The 19,074-nt window shown below is 56.4% G+C and overlaps 1 protein-coding gene across 4 annotated transcripts; it reads right to left on the bottom strand.

Annotated features, from left to right (window-relative positions):
• Positions 1-800: 800 nt before the first annotated feature.
• On the bottom strand, positions 801-11,715 carry LOC115894767 (protein spinster homolog 3-like). 4 transcript variants are annotated; one of them, XR_004054942.1, is made up of 4 exons: positions 11,633-11,715; positions 2,973-3,071; positions 2,716-2,887; positions 1,081-1,494 (listed from the first exon to the last, which is right to left on the bottom strand). XR_004054942.1 is itself a non-coding variant. In XM_030922937.1 (4 exons), the coding sequence occupies exons 1-4, from the start codon at positions 3,339-3,341 to the stop codon at positions 1,406-1,408; spliced, it is 459 nt and encodes a 152-aa protein (XP_030778797.1). In that variant the 5' UTR covers positions 3,342-3,710; the 3' UTR covers positions 1,081-1,405. The 4 variants fall into 4 exon arrangements, 2 of the variants coding, with proteins under 2 accessions (XP_030778798.1, XP_030778797.1); XR_004054943.1 differs by lacking the exon at positions 11,633-11,715 and adding an exon at positions 6,310-7,384; XM_030922937.1 differs by lacking the exon at positions 11,633-11,715 and adding an exon at positions 3,243-3,710.
• Positions 11,716-19,074: the final 7,359 nt, after the last annotated feature.

The raw sequence follows: 19,074 nt of genomic DNA, 5'->3' as shown, positions 1-19,074 counted from the left end.
TACAGAACTGGGCAGGCCAGGAGGATCCCTGCATGGCCACTCAAGTCCTCAGCAGGGTTCTGGGGCAGCTGCGCCCATGTCTGTGTAGGCGTGGGTGCTCCTCTGTGTGGTTCCCTGGAACTTGGAGCCACAGCCCCACACCAGCGCCCAAGTGGAAACTCATCTCCAAGAGCAAGATTCAGCCCCCACGTTTTGTTCAAAGGGTGGAGTGGGCCGGGCACGGTGGCTCATGCCTATAATCCCAGCACTTTGGGAGGCCGAGGTGGGCAGATCACCTGAGGTCAGGAGGTCAAGACCAGCCTGGCCAACATGGTGAAACCCCATCTCTACTAAAAATACAAAAATTAGCCGGGCATGGTGGCGCACGCCTGTAATCCTAGCTACTTAGTAGGCTGAGGCATTGAACCCGGGAGGCGGAGGTTGCAATGATCCGAGATTGCGCCATTGCTCTCCAGCCTGGACAAGAGTGAAACTCCATCTCATAGGCCGGGCGCGGTGGCTCAAGCCTGTAATCCCAGCACTTTGGGAGGCCGAGACGGGCGGATCACGAGGTCAGGAGATCAAGACCATCCTGGCTAATATGGCGAAACCCCGTCTCTACTAAAAATACAAAAAACTAGCCAGGCGAGGTGGTGGGCGCCTGTAGTCCCAGCTACTCGGGAGGCTGAGGCAGAAGAATGGCGTAAACCCGGGAGGCGGAGCTTGCAGTGAGCTGAGATCCGGCCACTGCACTCCAGCCTGGGTGACAGAGCGAGACTCCGTCTCAATAAAAAAAAAAAAAAAAAAAAAAGAAACTCCATCTCAAAAACAAAACAAAACAAAACAAAACAAAACAAAAAACAAAAAACAAAACAGAGTGGAATCATGCAGAGGGTGCCCTGTGCCCATGACTTTGCAGAATGGAGAAGCTGGGTCAGAGTGGGAGGTCCAGGCTGAGGACCCCAAGAGACCCATGCCGAGCCACCCCCTCAGCTTCCCCACTTTAGGGCAGTCCTGCATCCTTGGCCTGGACTGCTCATCCTGTCTTCTCCCCCTTCCCCTCCAGCAGAGGCACAAGAAGCTATAAATAACAGGGCTGTCTACAGGCCCGAAATCCATAGGCTTTGTACTGGCCTCGCTTTATTCAGCGCCCAGCAGCAGCCAGGCTGGGGAACCCAGGCTGGGGCAGCCTTGAGTGGGGCACAGGCACAGGCCCAGGCCTCCCATGCAGAGTGCTGACAGCTCCATTCGCAGCCCAGCCACAGGGTCCTGCCAGCTCTCCAGCCGGGAATGCAAAAGTGGCAGACGCGCCTCAGCCGGAGTCCCCGAGGACAGCCAAAGAGGAACCGAGGCACGGCTACTGTGGGGCCCAACGGGAGGCTTGCAGGCAGAGCGAGTGCAGGCAGGGCGAGTGCAGGCAGGGACCTCAGGGCTCCTCTGTGGAGGCAGCGGCGCCCGAAAGCAGGCCTTGTCTCTCTGGGTCGTTGCTGTCCACATCCTTGCTGTCTGGGGTCCCTGCAGGAGGAAAGATGCTCAGCCTGCACAAAGGATGCAGAAGGTGCTTTGGGACCAGGCCTGGGCATGGGCTGTCAGGAAATCCTCTCTGTCCCCAATGCAAAATACCTTCCAGATCCAACCCCTTGTCATCACCTTCAATGCCACTGGCATGGTCTTAGCACCATTGTCCCCTGGAAGGGGAGTAGGCTGTCGGCTATGCCTCTCAGCTTCAACGCTGACCCTCCTGCAGTCTGCTCTCAACACGGCAGCCAGGGCGACGCTTTGACACCAATCAGACCACCTGAGTGCTCCTCTCCTGGAAGCCCCATGGCAGCTCCCGCCTCACTCCGAGTGAAAGCCACGGTCTTTACAAGGACCCCCTGCTCTGGCCCTGTATCCCTCACCCCTACCACTGTCCCTCTTGCTCCTGCTGCAGCCACACTGGCCTCCTGGCTGATCCTCAAACACATCAGGTGCATACATTCCCATGGCAGGGCCTTTGCACTGGCTGTCCCCACTGCCAGGAGCATCTTCCCCCTGGGTCGCTGGATGGCTCACTCCCTCGCTTCCTCCAGATCTTTGCTCTAATGTTGCCTGCGCAGTGGGGATCCTCGTAACCTGCACCCACCTGTCCCTTTTTTGTTTTTTTTTTTTTTTGAGACAGTCTCACTTTGTTGTCCAGGCTGGAGTGCAGTGGCAAGATGGTGAGATCTCAGCTCACTATAACCTCCACCTCCCGGGTTCAAGCGATTCTTCTGCCTCAGCCTCCTGAGTAGCTGGGACTACAGGTGTGTGCCACCACACCTGGCTAATTTTTGTAGTTTTAGTAGAGACAGGGCTTCATCATGTTGCCCAGGCTGGTCTTGAACTTCTGACCTTGTGATCCGCCCACCTCGGCCTCCCAAAGTACTGGGATTATAGGTGTGAGACACTGTGCCCGGCCCCTGTCTCCTTCCTTTCCTGCTTTATATCTCTCCATAGCACTCGTCACCCTGAACATGCTATATCTTTACTTTTTCTGTTTCTGGTCTGTCTTCACCAACTAGAGTGTCAGTTTCTACAGGGGCCTCATTCTTTCCCTCCCCAGGCTCTGCAACCTTCCCTGGTACATAGCAGGGGTGTATAAGCATTTCTGAATGAGTAAACAAACAAACTGACCAGGGGTTCGGGGGGTGGCCAGTGCTGTCTGCCCCTAGGGTGTCCAGCCCTGAGCCGGGCCTGGTGCAAGGGGTGGGGTACCTGTGCCAGGCTGCCAGGCCCGGGCCTCGTCTCTCTCCAGGTACAGCGCTGTCAGCAGGAAGCAGCCACCCCCCAGGGCAATGACGAAGGCGCAGCACAGGAAGCTCTGCTGCAGGCTGAGGAAGCGCTGCAGGTAGGAGTCAGGGCGCCTGGCCCTCAGGACACTAGAGATCTGTGGAGGAGAAGGGGTGGGTCTGCCAGGCCCACCAGGCTGGCCCCCAGACCCTCCCCACCCCACACACGCAGACACCTCTTACAAGTCCTGTGAGATAGGGGCTGCCAGCGTCTCCCAGGATGTGGCCCACTGTGATCTGAAGTGCCTCTGCTGTCCCCCGACACCTGGGCACCACCACAGACTGAAAAACATAGGCACAGCAGGGGGCACCCCAAGTGAGGGCACCCTTGCCTCCTGTTCCCCACCTGCCAAGGACCTGCCTGGAAGAGTGACAGGCCATTCAGGTGAGTGGGATGGGAGGGAGTCGGCAACCCCCAAGGTCTAAAGTCCCACCCCAGAACATCAGGCCCACCTGAAGCTTCTCCAGTTCCCAAGGATGGGGGTGCCGAGGCCCCCGATCAGGGCCACCCCTCTTGAGAGTTTGCTCTTGAAATGGGAAGGAACCAGGCATGACTGTGACCACAGTGAAAGGGGCTGGGGTATCCCAGCTTAGGGGCCCAGGACACAGCAGTGCAGGCGGGCGGGGAGAAGAGCAGGTGCATGCCAGGTGTCTGCATGTGCGGGCACTTGGGCAGGGGTGGTACGAAGGGCTCAGTCCTCTCAGGAGCCGCAGGGCCCCTGGGGCAGAGACCAAAGGCAGCCTTGCTGGAGAAGCCCACACAACTCGACGGACGAGGCTGAGAACGTTAAGATGAACACTGGAACAGGCGCAGCGGCTCACTTCTGTAATCCCAGCACTTTGGGAGGCCGAGGTGGGTGGATCACCTGAGATCAGGAGGTCAAGACCAGCCTGGGCAACATGGCGAAACCCCGTCTCTACTAAAAATACAAAAACTAGCCGGGCGTGGTGGTGCACGCCTATAATCCCAGCTACTCGGGAGGCTGAGGCAGAAGAATCGCTGGAACCCGGGAGGCAGAGGTGGCAGTGAGCCGAGATCGCACCATCGCAATCCAATCTGGGTGAGAGAGCAAAACCCCGTCTCAAAAAAAAAAAAAAAAAAAAAGATGAACTCTGGAGTCAGAGTCTCGGGTTCCGATCTGATCCCCACTCTCTAGCTGTGTGACTTTGAGCAGGCTGCTTCACCTTTCTTCCTTCTGTCTCTCCATCCCCAAATGGGGATAATAATAGTACCGATCTTGAGAGTGTCACTCATTGTCATTATTCGTCTGCTACCTGGAGGCCTCGTGTGGACATCAAACCAAAATCATGCTCTGAGATGGAATGCTCCAGGCACTTGAACTCGGCTGTGTGTTCTGCCTGGCATGCCTTCCACTCTCTGGTCCAGCTGGAGCGTCTCTATTTGTCATTTAGGCCTTACATTTGGGTCACCTCTTCTGTGAAGCCCTCTCAGAGTTCAGGTACCTACCCTGAGCTCCTACAACTCCTATGCACACCCCTAACTGAACTCATGTCACCCAGAATTGTGAGGGGCCCTTTCTTCTCTGTCCACCTCTCCTTATTCCCTATGGTGTGTAGGCAACAAAGACCCTTAATTTCTCTTGGGGTCCCTGGGTGCAGCGAGGTACCAGGCACAGAGGGGACTAGCTGAAAGTCTGCCAACAAAATAAGTCAAGTAGATCCATCTGGGAGACTGTTCCCAGGAGAAACTCTGCCAGAACCCAGGGCTACAGCAGGGGATGGAAGGAAGGAGGGGGAGGGGATTCAAGCAGAGACCACATGGTCACATGAACCCAGCTGGACAGCCACAGGGGAGCTTACCACCCTGTAGCCTTATCCCCAAGACCTAGGTGTCTATGATCTGAGGCCATGAGTTAGTAATAATCAATATAAGCTGGGCACAGGGGCTCAAGCCTATAATCCCAGCACTTTGGGAAGCCGAGGCAGGTAGATCAACTGAGGTCAGGAGTTCGAGACCAGCCTGGCCAACATGGTGAAACCCCGTCTCTACCAAAAATACAAAAATTAGCCGGGCGTGGTGGTGCATGCCTATAATCCCAGCTACTCGGGAGGCTGAGGCAGGAGAATCACTTGAACCCGGGAGGTGGAGGTTGTAGTGAGCCGAGGTGGCACCACTACATTCCAGACTGAGTGACAGAGCAAGATCCTGTCTCAAAAAAATTAATAATAGGCCAGGCGCAGTGGCTCAAGCCTGTAATCCCAGCACTTTGGGAGGCCGAGGCGGGCGGATCACGAGGTCAGGAGATCGAGACCATCCTGGCTAACACGGTGAAACCCCGTCTCTACTAAAAAATACAAAAAACTAGCTGGGCGAGGTGGCGGGTGCCTGTAATCCCAGCTACTTGGGAGGCTGAGGCAGGAGAATGGCGGGAACCCAGGAGGCGGAGCTTGCAGTGAGCTGAGATCCGGCCACAGCACTCCAGCCTGGGTGACAGAGCGAGACTCTGTCTCAAAAAAAAAAAAAAACAAAATTAATAATAAAATAATAACTGCCAACATTTATTGAATGCTTGCTGTATGCATTTTTTTTTTTTTTTTTTTTTTTTTTTTTTTTTTTTTTTTTTGAGACAGAGTCTCGCTCTGTCGCCCAGGCTGGAGTGCAGTGGCCGGATCTCAGCTCACTGCAAGCTCCGCCTCCCGGGTTTACGCCATTCTCCTGCCTCAGCCTCCCGAGTAGCTGGGACTACAGGCGCCCGCCACCTCGCCCGGCTAGTTTTTTGTATTTTTTTAGTAGAGACGGGGTTTCACCGTGTTAGCCAGGATGGTCTCGATCTCCTGACCTCGTGATCCTCCCGTCTCGGCCTCCCAAAGTGCTGGGATTACAGGCTTGAGCCACCGCGCCCGGCCTGCTGTATGCATTTTATACATCAACTTGAACAACCCATAAGGGAGATACGATGACCACCTGCATTTTACAGATGAGAAAAACCTCCACAGGGAGGGCAAGTGACTTGCCCAAGGTTACCCAGCCTGAAATAACAGGACTGAGATAGGATCCCAGGCCTTCTCCCTCCAGGACCTGGCTTTTTGACTACTCTGCTGTGATAGGCAAGGAGGAGCCAGTGTTTCCAGCAATATTTATGCATTTGTAATAGAACATTCAGAAATCCAAGAGAAAGATGAGGAGGACAAGTTCATTGCTAGCCCTGTAAACGGATGGCAGAGTAATTGGCAAAGAGACGGGGAAAGGTATGCCAGGCAGGGGACAGTGTAAGCAAAGGTGTGGAGGGAGGATCCCAGGGACAGGATCTCTGCATTCCAGAACCCCAGGGGGCAGATGCAGGGGGTTTTGTGGTGGGCAGGGCAGAGGGCGGGAGTCACTGTGGTGACTGTCTGGTCCCAGGGTCACTGGCACTGAGCCACCCTGCGCAGGTGGCGAGAGAAACCAGGCCTCTTGCCATCACCAGGTTCTGCCAACAGGCCTGAGAAGGAACTGACCAACAGCTTTGCACCTTCCCCAAGGACTTCCTTCTCACCCCATAATTATGTAATTACTCACTGGTGGCTCTAGGAAGGCAGGTGAGGCCTCCTGGAGGGAGGAACCTGAATGTCCAAAAAGGTCCACATGGAGGCTGGGGCTGCTGGGACCCCCACAGTAAGGTCCAGGTAGGGTGGCCGCTTCCTCCTCTCCCAGGAACCCCAACCTGCTGGGCCCAGCTCTGTCGCTGCTGCCAGTGGCGAGAGAGGTGGGTCTCCCCCAGCCTGTTCCAAGTCCTCATTGTCTCCATGCAGCCAGCAGCCAAGACCGGGCCCCACAGAAGCTGGAGAGCCCAGGGGGTAATTTCAGAAATAAGAGGCTTTGGGTTCCCAAAAATCCAGGCTCACTCTATTCTGAGACAAAAACACCTCTGTTTCTGGCTCTCCCTTCTTAGAAGGGCTGTTCCCTTTATAGCCCAGGGCTAAACCAGGGCCAACCAAGGGCTTGCAGAAAGTCGGAGCAGCAGCCACCAGGTGCAGACTGCCCCGGCAGCCTGCCTCCTGCACCCCCACCCAGGCCTTGCCCCCAAACACCCCTGGGAGGGTGAGACAGGCCAGTGAGCTGACAGCTACCTGGGGGCAGAGGCTGAGCAGGGAAGCACTGAAACCTGGGGCAGGGGGAGAACCCAGAGGTGACAGCTCTCCGGGGAAGTGTGGGGACGTCTGCTGGGGGTGGGAGATGAGCCTGTGGCTGGACTGCAGGACCCCAAAGGACAGGCCTGAGAAAGAGGAAATGAGCCCCCTCCTTCTCTAGCCCCCACACTGGTTGAGATCCAGAGATGGTGCTCCTGGGATCCTCCCTCCATGCCTTTGCTTACACTGTCCCCTGCCTGGAGAGGGGTTGGGGTGAGCTGGCTCTGGGCCATCCTGAGTGGGGCCAGGACAGACAGCAGGGCTGGGAGGGAGCCCCCATGGCTAGGTGTGGGGAGGCAGGGAGCTCTGCCTGAGAAGATGCAGGTTCAGGGGACATAATCTCAGTCTCCAGGAAGCAGGGCCCTCTGCGGCCCAGCGGGGCCAAGGGGAGGCTGGCAGAGGTGGGTCTTGGCTGTGACTGAGCCAAATCATTTTCATCAACAGAAAGCCCCCCGAGAGGCAGGCACTGCCCGAGGTGTGCGGAATGAGCTCCCTGGAGGCGTATGTGAACAAGGGGATGGCTGGAATTTGGCAAAGCATTTATGGACTGGCGAGCTCGCGATGCCAGACCAGTGTTCTCAAAGTGCGCTCTATGGAATGCGATGGCAGGATCACTTGGGAAGTTCATCAGAAACACAGGTCCCTGGACCCCAGCATGGACTTGGAGGACACAGAGCCTGGAATCGGGGTTTGTAACAAGCTCCCTCAAACCTGACTCTCATGCACAGTGATGTCTTCAAGCCACTGGACCAGAGGGCCCCTGAGGTCCCTTCTCCAGAGAGAACCTGGATTCTCCCCATTGTGGAGACTGCATCAAAGACAGCAGTATCCCTGCCAGGGGCAGCGGCTCAAGCCTGTAATCCCAGCACGTTGGGAGACTGAGGGGGGGCGGATCACGAGGTCAAGAGATGAAGAGCATCCTGGCCAACATAGTGAACCCCGTCTCTACTAAAATACAAAAATTAGCTGGGCGTGGTGGTGCACACCTGTAGTCCCAGCTACTCGGGAGGCTGAGGCAGGAGAATGGTGTAAACCTGGGAGGCAGAGCTTGCAGTGAGCTGAGATCCGGCCACTGCACTCCAGCCTGGGCGACAGAGCGAGACTCCGTCTCAAAAAAAAAAAAAAAAAAGAAAGAAAGAAAGAAAAAGAGAGAGGAGTGTCCCAAGGAACGGATAATCTGGAAGTCAGCGGGGCCCACACACCCACTCAGGAATCTATAGGACGCCGGTGTGAATTCATTCTATCATAGCCTGGGGTGTCACTGGTGGTTGCCCCCGTTCTACCTATTGGACAGGTGAGCAAACCAAGACCAGAGAGGTTCAGTCACTTGGCCAGGGCCACACAGCTAGTGAGGAGCTGGGCTAGAAGTGGAAGCAGATGGGCTGCTGCAGAGTCCTCGAGCCTGGGCTCTGCTGCCCTCTGCCCTCTGACCCACCCACAGGCTCCAACCTCCCAGACACCTGCAGTTTCCACCCATTTTCCTATCAGCCGTCTGTGGCTTTCTTGGCTACCGAAAGCTGTTCATGTGAATGTGCCCTGCCCTTCACTCCCTGCTCCCTTGTTCTGTGGCCCCTGTTCACATACACCCTAAGGCCTCCTCCTTCCCTGGGCCCCTGCCGAAAGAGAAGCCGATCTCCTGTCTCAGGAGCAAGTGCCGGCCGACAAAGGGGACCTTCCTCTATTTCCTGCCACAGGCCCTGTCCCCACACACTTCCTGACCCTGCTCTGCTGGGAGGCTACTTCCTCCCCCAGCGCTGGATCCCACCCTCAGCTCACCCTCGAACAGGGCCCCCTCTCTCCTCCTGCTTGCCCCTCCCTGCTCCCTGGAGGCTGTTCTGGCCTCCCGTCTTGAAAAGCAGAAAAGCAATGCCAGCTTCCCGGGATCTTCTGCCAACTCCAGCTACCATGCCCTTTGCTCCTGCCAACTCAACTCCTCAAGGGAATTGTCTACCTTCGGTGTCCTGCTTCCTCTTTCTCGCCCTCCTCACCCTGCTCCAAGCTGGCATCTGCCCCTCCACTGCACAGAAGGGCTCCCCCTCCACCGGCCTTTACAGAGAGGAAGCAGCAACGTGGAGGAGCTGAACTACAGGGGCTACAAGGATTGCTCAGCTCTGACCCCCAAAGGCCGCAAAGCATCTTTGGCCACAGGGCTCCAGGAAGGTGGGAAGGCAGGGAAGGGGGCGGGAGGCTCTGGGGCGGTGGACCTTGCAAAGTGTTGGGGCTGGAGGCCTCTAAGCCAAGGAAGGACCATGGGGAGCCCTGAGGTGGGCTGGCTCCTGTCCAGCCGGCTCCCTGGGCAGCTCCCCAGATGGGTAAAACTGTGCAGCTGGCCAGCCCCTAACTCTCCTTCCCCCCTTCCCCCACCTGCCCTCTCCAGCACACACTCTCCTCTTTAACCCCACAAAGAGCCTGGCTCTGCCAGGTTAATCATTCTTATAAAGGCAGACGCTGGGGGACACGGGTGCAGCCTTCACATATCTGTGGGGCTGTCATGTGGAAGAGGGAGCTGCGCCGTGGGGGGCAGTTCAGGGAAGCTGCGGGGGCAGGTGCAGCTCCGTCTGGACCACCTCAGAGAGAACCAGCTATGCTGGGGGCATGTTAGTTTCCCTGAGCCTAAAAGCGGACAATCCCATGAATAAAACATCTACCAATGCCTTCCCCTTTCCTGAGCATTCCTGGAGGCCGCCTCGCTCACCCTACCGGGCAGGTGCTGATTACCCCTTTTATAAACAAGGAAACTGAGGCCCAGGGCCATGCAGCAGGTCTGTGGCTGACTCTGGGCTGGAGCCCAAGTCTCCTGTCTGGAGGGAGGGGCAGGGAAGACCTGCCAGCCCTGCAGCTGATCCACTCACCCAGGAGCCAAAGACAGGGCAGGCCTCTCCACACTCGCTGGGCCTGGGCTGTGGGGAGGGGTCAGGGGATCTGCTGGGGAGGGGCAGACATCTTGGCAGGGAGTGAGCATCCCGTCCACAGTAGTATTCAAGCAGGGTTTGTTGACGGAGTAAACGACTATACATACCCATAACTCTTTCAAACTCAGATTCTAGGGCACCATGATTTCTTTGGGGGATAGAAAATGAGAAAATGGAAAATTCTGGATTGCTGTAAGAATCCTAGCCAGCATTCTCTGTGCCAGGCACATGGATCTTCTCATTTCACCCTCACATCAATCCATAAGGCAGGTGCCATTATCATCCCCACTTTCCACATGGGGATACCGAGGCTCAGAGACACACAGTGACTGGCCTAAGGCCACACAGCTCATTAGTGGCAGGACCAGGGCTGACAGCCAGGTCTGTTTTCTGAATCCAGGCTTGTACCGCGACATTGAACTGCCCTCAGGACAGCTCTCAGCCGACGGCCAGGCTGGTCCAGTTCCCTTGTGGCCAGCACCAGGCTGCCAGGAGATAGAAGGAAGGCTCTCGGGGTGCTCACAGGCCCAGGGCCCTGCGTTATCTACAAAGGCACAACCCTTCATGGTGTTCAAAGTCCTTCCCTGTATGCCTCCCAGAAGGAGGCAAGGAGGCTGGACGAAGGGCGTGGGGCTCAGGGAGGGGCCGTGTGGGACTCTGGATGCAGCAGTCATGTGATCAAGACAGTATCAGGCCTCTGACAGGCAGGGCTGATCCTTGCATGGCAGCCTGTGACACACAAGTTGGTGTGGGCTGGCGCAGTGGGCCTCAGTGGCTACTGCCCCGAAGGATAGCATCCCGTCTGCACGCCTCAGAGTGGAGGCCAAGGAGCCTGCTTGCTGAGAAGCTATAGAAAGGAGGGAGGGGCCAGGCACAGTGGCTCACGCCTGTAATCCCAGCGCTTTGGTAGGCCAAGGTGGGCAGATCACCTGAGGTCAGGAGTTCAAGACCAGCCTGGCCAATATGGTGAAGCCCCATCTCTACTAAAAATACAAAATTAGGCGGGTATGGTGGCGGGTGCCTGTAGTCTCTGCTACTTGGGAGGCTGAGGCAGGAGAATCAGTTGAACTCAGGAGGCGGAGGTTGCAGTGAGCCGAGATCGGGCTATTGCACTCCAGCCTGGGCAACAAGAGTACTCAGTCTCGGCCGGGCGCGGTGGCTCAAGCCTGTAATCCCAGCACTTTGGGAGGCCGAGACGGGCGGATCACGAGGTCAGGAGATCGAGACCATCCTGGCTAATACGGTGAAACCCCGTCTCTACTAAAAAAATACAAAAAACTAGCCGGGCGAGGTGGCGGGCGCCTGTAGTCCCAGCTACTCGGGAGGCTGAGGCAGGAGAATGGCGGGAACCCGGGAGGCGGAGCTTGCAGTGAGCTGAGATCCGGCCATTGCACTCCAGACTCCAGCCTGGGCGACAGAGCGAGACTCCGTCTCAAAAAAAAAAAAAAAAAAAAAAAAAAGAGTACTCAGTCTCCAAAAAAAAAAAAAGAGAGGGAGCCCAGGGAGTCAAAATGCGTAGGTTCCAGCCCTGGCTCCCTGCGTTGGGGCTGTGTGACTTTGGAACAGGCACCTGCCTTCTCTGAACCTCCATTTGTTCATCTGCAAAATGGGGATGATGGTCAGAGACGTCTGGGAGTGTCAGAGGCCTCTGGTCCAAGGTAACCGTGAATGACTTTGGTCCCCTGATGCATGGTCTCTGACGCCATTGCCAGGCAGCTGCTCACCAGCAGAGGTCCAGTCCTGAGCTGGACTCTGTCTAGCTCCCCCTGCTCAGCCCCCTACCCCGACTCCCGCACCTACCAGCAGGATGTCGGCAACCACTGCCCAGTTGCAGGACAGAAGCAGCTCCCCAAGGCCCAGGAACACCTGTGGACAGAGGGTGGCCTCAGTGAGGATTCCCAGACCCCAACCTGTTGCTCCCCACCTATTGTGTGCCAGCCAGCGTGCCCAGCCCCAGGCACCCCACCAAAGGCCCCTCCAGGCCATCCCCCTCCCCGTGGAGCAGCACAGGGAGGTGGGCAAGGCCCGGGACACCCATCGTGCAGACGGTCAAACTGAGCCTGGTCAAGGACGGGGCTTGTCTGGGGTCACCAGCTGACCCTGAGTAAAGCCTGCCTGGGGCATAAGGCTTACGGCCCCTGCCCAGTGCCCACCCCCAGCTCTGCTCCCAGTGTCCTCTGGTTACCACAAGCCCGGAACCTGCCCCCCCTTCACCTCGTGCCAAGGGATTAGGACAATCCTCATTCCCCTCACTCAAGAAGAGTTTAATGAAGCAGCAAGAAGAAAGAAAAAAAGTCTCATTTCTCAAAGCTTCCAAGAGCTTATTGCAAGGGTGGAATTAGTCATTCCTGGATCACGGGGCTGTCCCCAGGGTAGCCCAGGCTCAGGCACCCGAAGACCTGATGATCAGTGGCTGGGGAGCACCCGGGACAGAGGACCTGAAGGGCCACCGCCCGAGCACCCACCACGCACCAGCCCTGTCCTCTCTTGTGACCCTGTCTAACTCCTCAGGTTAGGTGCCCTATAAGGCAGATGTCATTACACCCATTTCACAGATAAACTCAGGCCAGAGGGCACGCATCAAGGCACATCCTGATGAGCGCCCCCCACCCCCCGCCCCGTGATGGCCTGTGCATGGTGAGGGTGAAGAGGCCACTGGGAGGAGGGGGGGTTCCCAGCATCCACAGAGCCTGGTGAGGCTAGCACCAGGGAATCAGAGGACAGCCCAAGATGGGCAGGGAGTCCCTGGCGGAGGTGGCACGGGGGAGAACCCTGAAGGACAGTCAGGATCAGGACAGGCCCAGGACAGCCACAAGACCACGCCAGCCGGGGACCCATGGGAGCGGAGGCAAGGGGCTGGGATGTGCCTATCATGCTGGGCAGGGCAGGAACGTGGCCCAGCTCTGGTGGAGGGAGAGCAGAACCAGCCAAGGAGCCCAAGCAGCCATGCGCTCTCCTGGTCTAACTCAGCCCCTGGGACTTCAGTGCCTGGTCCCTGGCACCCAAACTGAGAGGCCCCTGAGGGCAGGTGGGTCTCCCTCAGGCCTGGGACATGGGGCCGGGCACCCACAGGGGCAGAAATCAAGAAGTTGTTGGCAGACAGGTCTCAGGTGGGGCCTGGGCAGCTGCAGATCCGCATTCCAGCCTAGCAGGGTCTGCCAGCTGCCTCCTGGGGCCACATGAAAGCCTGGCCTGACTCACACCCTCCTCCCTTCGACTTTTTCCGGGCACCTGCACCTGGCCCTCCAGGCCTCTCCCCGCTTTACGACACCAGTGTCTGCCTCTACCACCTCCCTCTCCGTGCAGCCCAGGCACCCCGTCCCCCAACCAGCCCCCCGTTTTGCTCTCCTTGGTCACTCCACACCCATAGGACATGCTGAAATACACCTTTTCCTTCCTCCAGCTGGGGCAGGGTGGATCCCGGCCCCAAAATAGAGCCCATCAGAGGGAGGCTGCAGCTACAATGGGGCCTTTCAGACTAAAGCTGCCCGAGGATGCCAGGTCTCCTCAGACACACCTGGAGGCCGGCACCGCGCCACCAAATCCTTGTCTCCGCTTGGCAGCTTTGAGAGGCAAAAGGCTCGGCTGCGGAGAGACCACCTTCTAATCCTGTAATTACAGAGTCTCCTGGGGCGGCGGCCACCAGGGCTGACTCAGCTCCAGGAGGGGTTCCACAGCTCAGGGGTGTGACCTCCTGGGGTGGACGGGCCCAGCCACACCCTGCCTTGCTGAGCGGGCCTGGGGAGGCCACCACCTCTGGACCTTGGTTTCCCCAACGGTACAATGCCAGGGTGCCCCAGATGCTCCACCAGGACCCTCCAGCACCAGCAGTCCCTGCTTGTTAAGCTGGTAACCCCGCTTTGCACTGGGGTTCCTCACAGGCCAGTGCACACTGGGTCCTAGAGCTCAGTGGCTTCCACGAGCAGTTCAAACCTGGGCTCCACAACTCAAAAGCAAAGCAAACACACAAAAAGTGCTCTGGGGCTGGGCGCCATGGCTCACGCCTGTAATCCTAGCACTTTGGGAGGCCGAGGTGGGCAGATCACAAGGTCAGAAGATCGAGACCATCCTGGCTAACACAGTGAAACCCCGTTTCTACTAAAAATACAAAGAAAAAATTAGCCAGGCGTGGTGGCGGGCACCTGTAGTCCCAGCTACTCAGGAGGCTGAGGCAGGAGAATGGCATGAACCCGGGAGGTAGAGCTTGCAGTGAGCTGAGATCCGGCCACTGCACTCCAGTCTGGGCGAGAGAGTGAGACTCTTGCCTCAAAAAATAAATAAATAAAAAATAAAGGGGCTCTGGTTTGTGGAATTCAGTTGACTGTTCGCAGCTGCTCCTACATGGGCATCTCAGTCCTGCGGTCCCAGGTCCCTCCTGGACACTCCCTCCTGGACGGCCACAGGCACCTCACACTGAACAGCTGCCTAAACTCATTTTCTCCCGTCCCCAAACATCTCTGTTCCTGCCCAGTGTGGCTGAGCCAGCCAGGACACAGGCCCCAGGCGCAGACTGGTCAGCAAGCTGCTGGAGCTGATCTCCTCTGGCTCAGGAATAGCGCCCGGTCCCCATCACCGAGGCCAGACGCTGGGGTTGGGGATTCCCTACATGCCTTGCTCACCCTCACACCCCTCATCACTGATTTCTCTCCATTTTGCATCCTCCACATTCCTTGAATCTGCCTCTTTCTCCTGTCCATGGCCTCCGGCCAGTGCACTCCAGGCCTCCCCAGTCGTCTCCTCCCCAGTTTCCCAGGCCCCACCATCCCTCCAGACACCAGCCCTGGAGGGGACTTCCGAAAGAGAAATCTGACTCTGCCCCTGTCTCCGCAGAGTCTGTGTGGCCTCCCTGCACCCTGACTTAGATCCCTCTGGGAGATAGGGCCTGGGAACACTGCCTGGAGCCTGAGAAACATGGAGCCCCTCAGTCCCTGGCCTCTGCCATTCCAGACCAAGATAATTTCCCCCTCGAGCTAGGAAAGTGATGATAAATGTCCCTGGCTTTAGTCATCCCCGGCCGGCCACAGAGACCCACACGCATAGGTATCCATGCTCACACTGTCACGCACGCAGCCGCGTGAACATGCCCAGACACACGCACAGCCAAGGCCTCCCACACGTGCACACGAGATCAACACACAAGCACACTCACACACAAGCACACTCACATGCATGCACCCACACACGGACACTCTCAACCTGAGACACACACAAAGAACTCACACGCCACAACTACGTACAGATGTAGGCAATGAGGAGCCATTCAAACTATCAAAACGTGTGGGGCAAGAGCACCAGAAACATGATGGTTATAAACCCTGGCACAGGCTCATTGGGGTGGACTTGCCGAATAACAACCTGGCATGTGCCCATGCATCCCTGTGGTCTCATAATAAGCATAGTAATTATGCACACACACACACACACACGTACACAAACATGCTTGTGTCTTCACTCTTGTGCACATCCATGCACAAGAGTGGATGTGCGCACACTTAGATCTTCACACACACATTCCTCTCCTCTTGTCCACCTGCACGCGCAGGTTGGCAGGAGGAGGAAGCAGGTGGAAACGGTCAGCCCCTGTGGCATGGCAGTGGCAGTGCCTTCAATCTTGGTTCAGCTCAGTCTTCCAACTGGGCGGTAACTGACTCTGAACTGCAAAGAATGGATTCTGGGCCCACCAAGAAAGGAAAACGCCAGCATCCCGTAGGGTCTCGCTGTGCCCGGGGCAGAGCTGAGACCCAAGCCTCCTCTCTCACGGACCAACTCTCTGCCTGAGCCAGTCAGGACACAGACCAGCCGCCAGCAAGCTGCTGCACCGTCTGGCACGCTTTGTCCCTGGGCTTGCCAACCTGTAATTGCAACGACTGGCATTGGGGCACAAGGGTACCACCTGGTTTCCAGGGGCCGACGGCAGCCCAACAAGCCAGTGGGCAGGCAGGTGGGGAGTGAGGCAGTGAAGGGAGCACAAGCTTTGCGCCCTCCCAGAGAATTCGGCTGAGATTGTGTGCTCTCCTGGTGTGCCATGCTGCCAGCCAACAGACACCTGTTACATCTTGGCAGGGCTGTGGGGCCCTCAGAGGAAGGATGAGTGGGCCTGTCTCAGCCCCTCTCACACAGCGCCTGGTGGGGCCTGGTTACTCCAGCCCAGAAAGCCAGGTAGAAAGGGCTTATCCAAGAGGCTCCCCAAGGGCCAAGTCTGGGAAGTGGTAGGAACGCTCCCCAGAGTTGGGGAGCTCACATAGCCCAGCTTTCCATACCACTCCAGGGACCAGACAGCAGATCCCACAGCCATCCCCTGCATCCTGGGCTGACCCTTGAGGACAGCTATGGTGGACTACACCCTGGCTGATCTCTGCCAACCACCCTGTAAGCTCCCCTGTGGACGCCAGATGGGCAGTTATCAGGCCTCCATCCCAGGTCCTCACGCAGGAGTCTTCAGGACTGGGAAGGGGCTGGGCACGGTGGCTCCCACCTGTAATCCCAGCAATTTGGGAAGCCGAGGCAGGCGAATCACTTGAGGCCAGGAGTTTGAGACCAGCCTGACCAACATGGTAAAACCCCTTCTCTACTAAAAATACAAAAATTAGCCAGGTGTGGTGACGGGCGCCTGTAATCCCAGCTACTCGGGAGGCTGATGCAGGAGAATCGGTTGTGCCTGTGAGGGGGAGGCTGACAGATCGTGCCTGCACTCCGGCCTGGGCAAAAGAGTGAGACTCTCTCTTAAAAAAAAAAAAAAAGACTGGGAAAGGCAGTGTCCTCTCCTGGATCTAAAGGCCTCAGTGACAGCCACGTTGGCTCTGCTCTGTGCAGTGGTGGCCACATCTCTCCTTGGGCAAGGAGGGAACTCAGAGTTATGATCAAGTTTGGGCAGGAAACAGCCTTCAAGATCGCCAGGGTCAACTCCTGCGCAAAGATGGAGGATTGAAAGTTGCGTCATAGACTTAAGTTTCCACGCAGAAGCAAAAAATAGTAAGCCAGAAAAAAAGTGATTTCTTTTTTTACCAAAGAAAAGAACAAAACCTAGCAAAATGAACATTCCCTACTGGCAGCCAGGCGCAGTGGCTCACACCTGTAATCTCAACACTTTGGGAGGCTCAGGCAGGAGGATTGCTTGATCCCAGGAATTCAAGACCAGCCTAGACAGCATAGCCTCTATCTCTACAAATAATTAAAAAATTAGCCGGGCACGGTGGCATGCACCTGTGGTCCCACCTATTCCAGAGGCTGAGGCGGGGAGGATCCCTTAAGCCTGAGAGGTTGGGGCCGCAGGGAGTGAGACATGATCACACCACTGCACTCCAGCCTGGGTGAACGGCAAGATCCTCAAAAAAATAAAATAAAAAAATAAAAATAAATTGGCAGCCAAGCAAAAGAGCAGACAATTCTGTAGAAGAGGGTATTACCCTTCTAGGCTTCCCCTCCTCACAGTCATTCACTAACACCCCCATATCTGGAGGGAGATAAACTGAGTAGTGTCCCTGAGAGCCAGCAGGGAGAGCTGCTGGGGAGAGACAAGTAAAACCAGAGAAAGCCAACAATGACTCCAATCACTGACTCCACTCAAGGCCCGAGGGCAACCCCCGTCTCAGAAGGGAATGCACCCAGTAATTAAGTAGAATGAACCGTGTTATAGAGCATTTACCTGAATCCCAGAAGACAGAGCAGACAGCCCAGGTGTTTTTACAGGTGCCTCATTTGCCTGAGCCCTGCATTTCCCTCCGGCAACAGAAAAGTCTGCAGAGCCTAAGCTCAACTCAGACTGCATTACCTTTGGACAACGATAAGCCCGTTCTCTCTTGCCAAGTCCTGAAGGTGTGCTGGCACCTCTCTTGAGGTGTGGGCGCTGCTCATCCCTTGTTCTCAGCCTTGGGTCTCTGCGGAAATTTCTGAAGACTAGAAAGTCTTGTCATTCTCTTCTGCACATGCTCTTATTTAGTCCTCTCAATGGACGCTTTGGTGAGGAAGGTTTTTTCTTTTCATATTTTATTTTATTTTTTGAGACAGAGTCTCTCTCTGTTGCCCAGGCTGGAGTATGGTGGCACGATCTCGACTCACTGCAACCTCCACCTCTCAGGTTCAAGCAATTCTCCTGCCTCAGCCTCCCCAGCAGCTGGGGATTATAGGCACCTGCCACTAATTTTTTTTTTTTCCAAGACAGGGTCTCTCTCTGTTACCCAGGCTGGAGTGCAGTGGCACGATCTCAGCTCACTGCAAGCTCCACCTCCCGGGTTCAAGCAATTCTCCTGTCTCAGCCTTCTGAGTAGCTGGGATTAAGGCCTATGCCACAATGCCTGGCTAATTTTTGTACTTTTAGTAGAGATGGTGTTTCCATTTTGACCAGGCTGGTCTCGAACTCCTGACCTCAAGTGATCTGCCTACCTCGGCCTCCTAAGGTGCTGGGGTTACAGGCATGATCCACCACACCCAGCCTGGAAGGTTTTTTCTTATGCCACTTGACAGGTTGGAAAACTGAACCCCACAGATTGAATCAGGTAAATAGTGGGACAGACAAAACTCCAACACATGGCTGGGTGCAGTGGCTGATGTCTGGAATCCCAGTATTTTGGGAGGTCGAAGTGAGAGGATCACTTGAGCTCTACAGTTTAGAGACCAGCCTGGACAAGGTAGCAAAACCCTGTTTCTACAGAAAGTTAAAAAATTAGTTGGGCATGGAGGCACATGCCTGTAGTCCCAGCTACTGGGGAGGCTGAGGCTGGAGGACTGCTTGAGCTCGAGAGATAGAGGCTGCTGTGAGCTCTGATCATGCCACTGTACTCCAACCTGGGTGACAGAGCAGGACCCTGTCTCAAAACAAACAATCAAACAAACCTCCAACTTGGCTGTGACGCCTCCAAAGTCTGTGTACTTCATAGTGTACTGAACCAGAAACAGAGCTGGGCACACCCCAGGCACTAGTAAATACCTGAATGCTTCTTGACTGAGGGAGGGGACCATCACTTCTGGCTGGTGGGAGCTGATGGGGGCTGGTGGGGCCTGACCTCGCAGGGAGGCTGAAGCCCAGGCAGATGGAGGCCCCATCAAAGCTGTCCCTGTACCAGCCAGCTGGAGCTGGGGGCCCCCTGCCAGCCCTGCTTCTGCCACTGTCTCGGTTGGTTCTGGGAGGTGGCTCCTTGGCTGTGTTTCGGGGACACAGCTGCCCCCCTCCACCCCCTGCACCCTGCAGCCTGGCGCATCTCCAGAGCTGGTTGGCTTATCTAGAAATGACATTGTGTCTTGTC

The sequence above is a fragment of the Rhinopithecus roxellana genome, chromosome 19 (assembly GCF_007565055.1).
Source record: "Rhinopithecus roxellana isolate Shanxi Qingling chromosome 19, ASM756505v1, whole genome shotgun sequence".
Taxonomy (NCBI): Eukaryota; Metazoa; Chordata; class Mammalia; order Primates; family Cercopithecidae; genus Rhinopithecus; species Rhinopithecus roxellana.
Note: the sequence above shows the minus strand (reverse complement) of the source record. Positions and strands in the feature narration are given on the sequence as shown.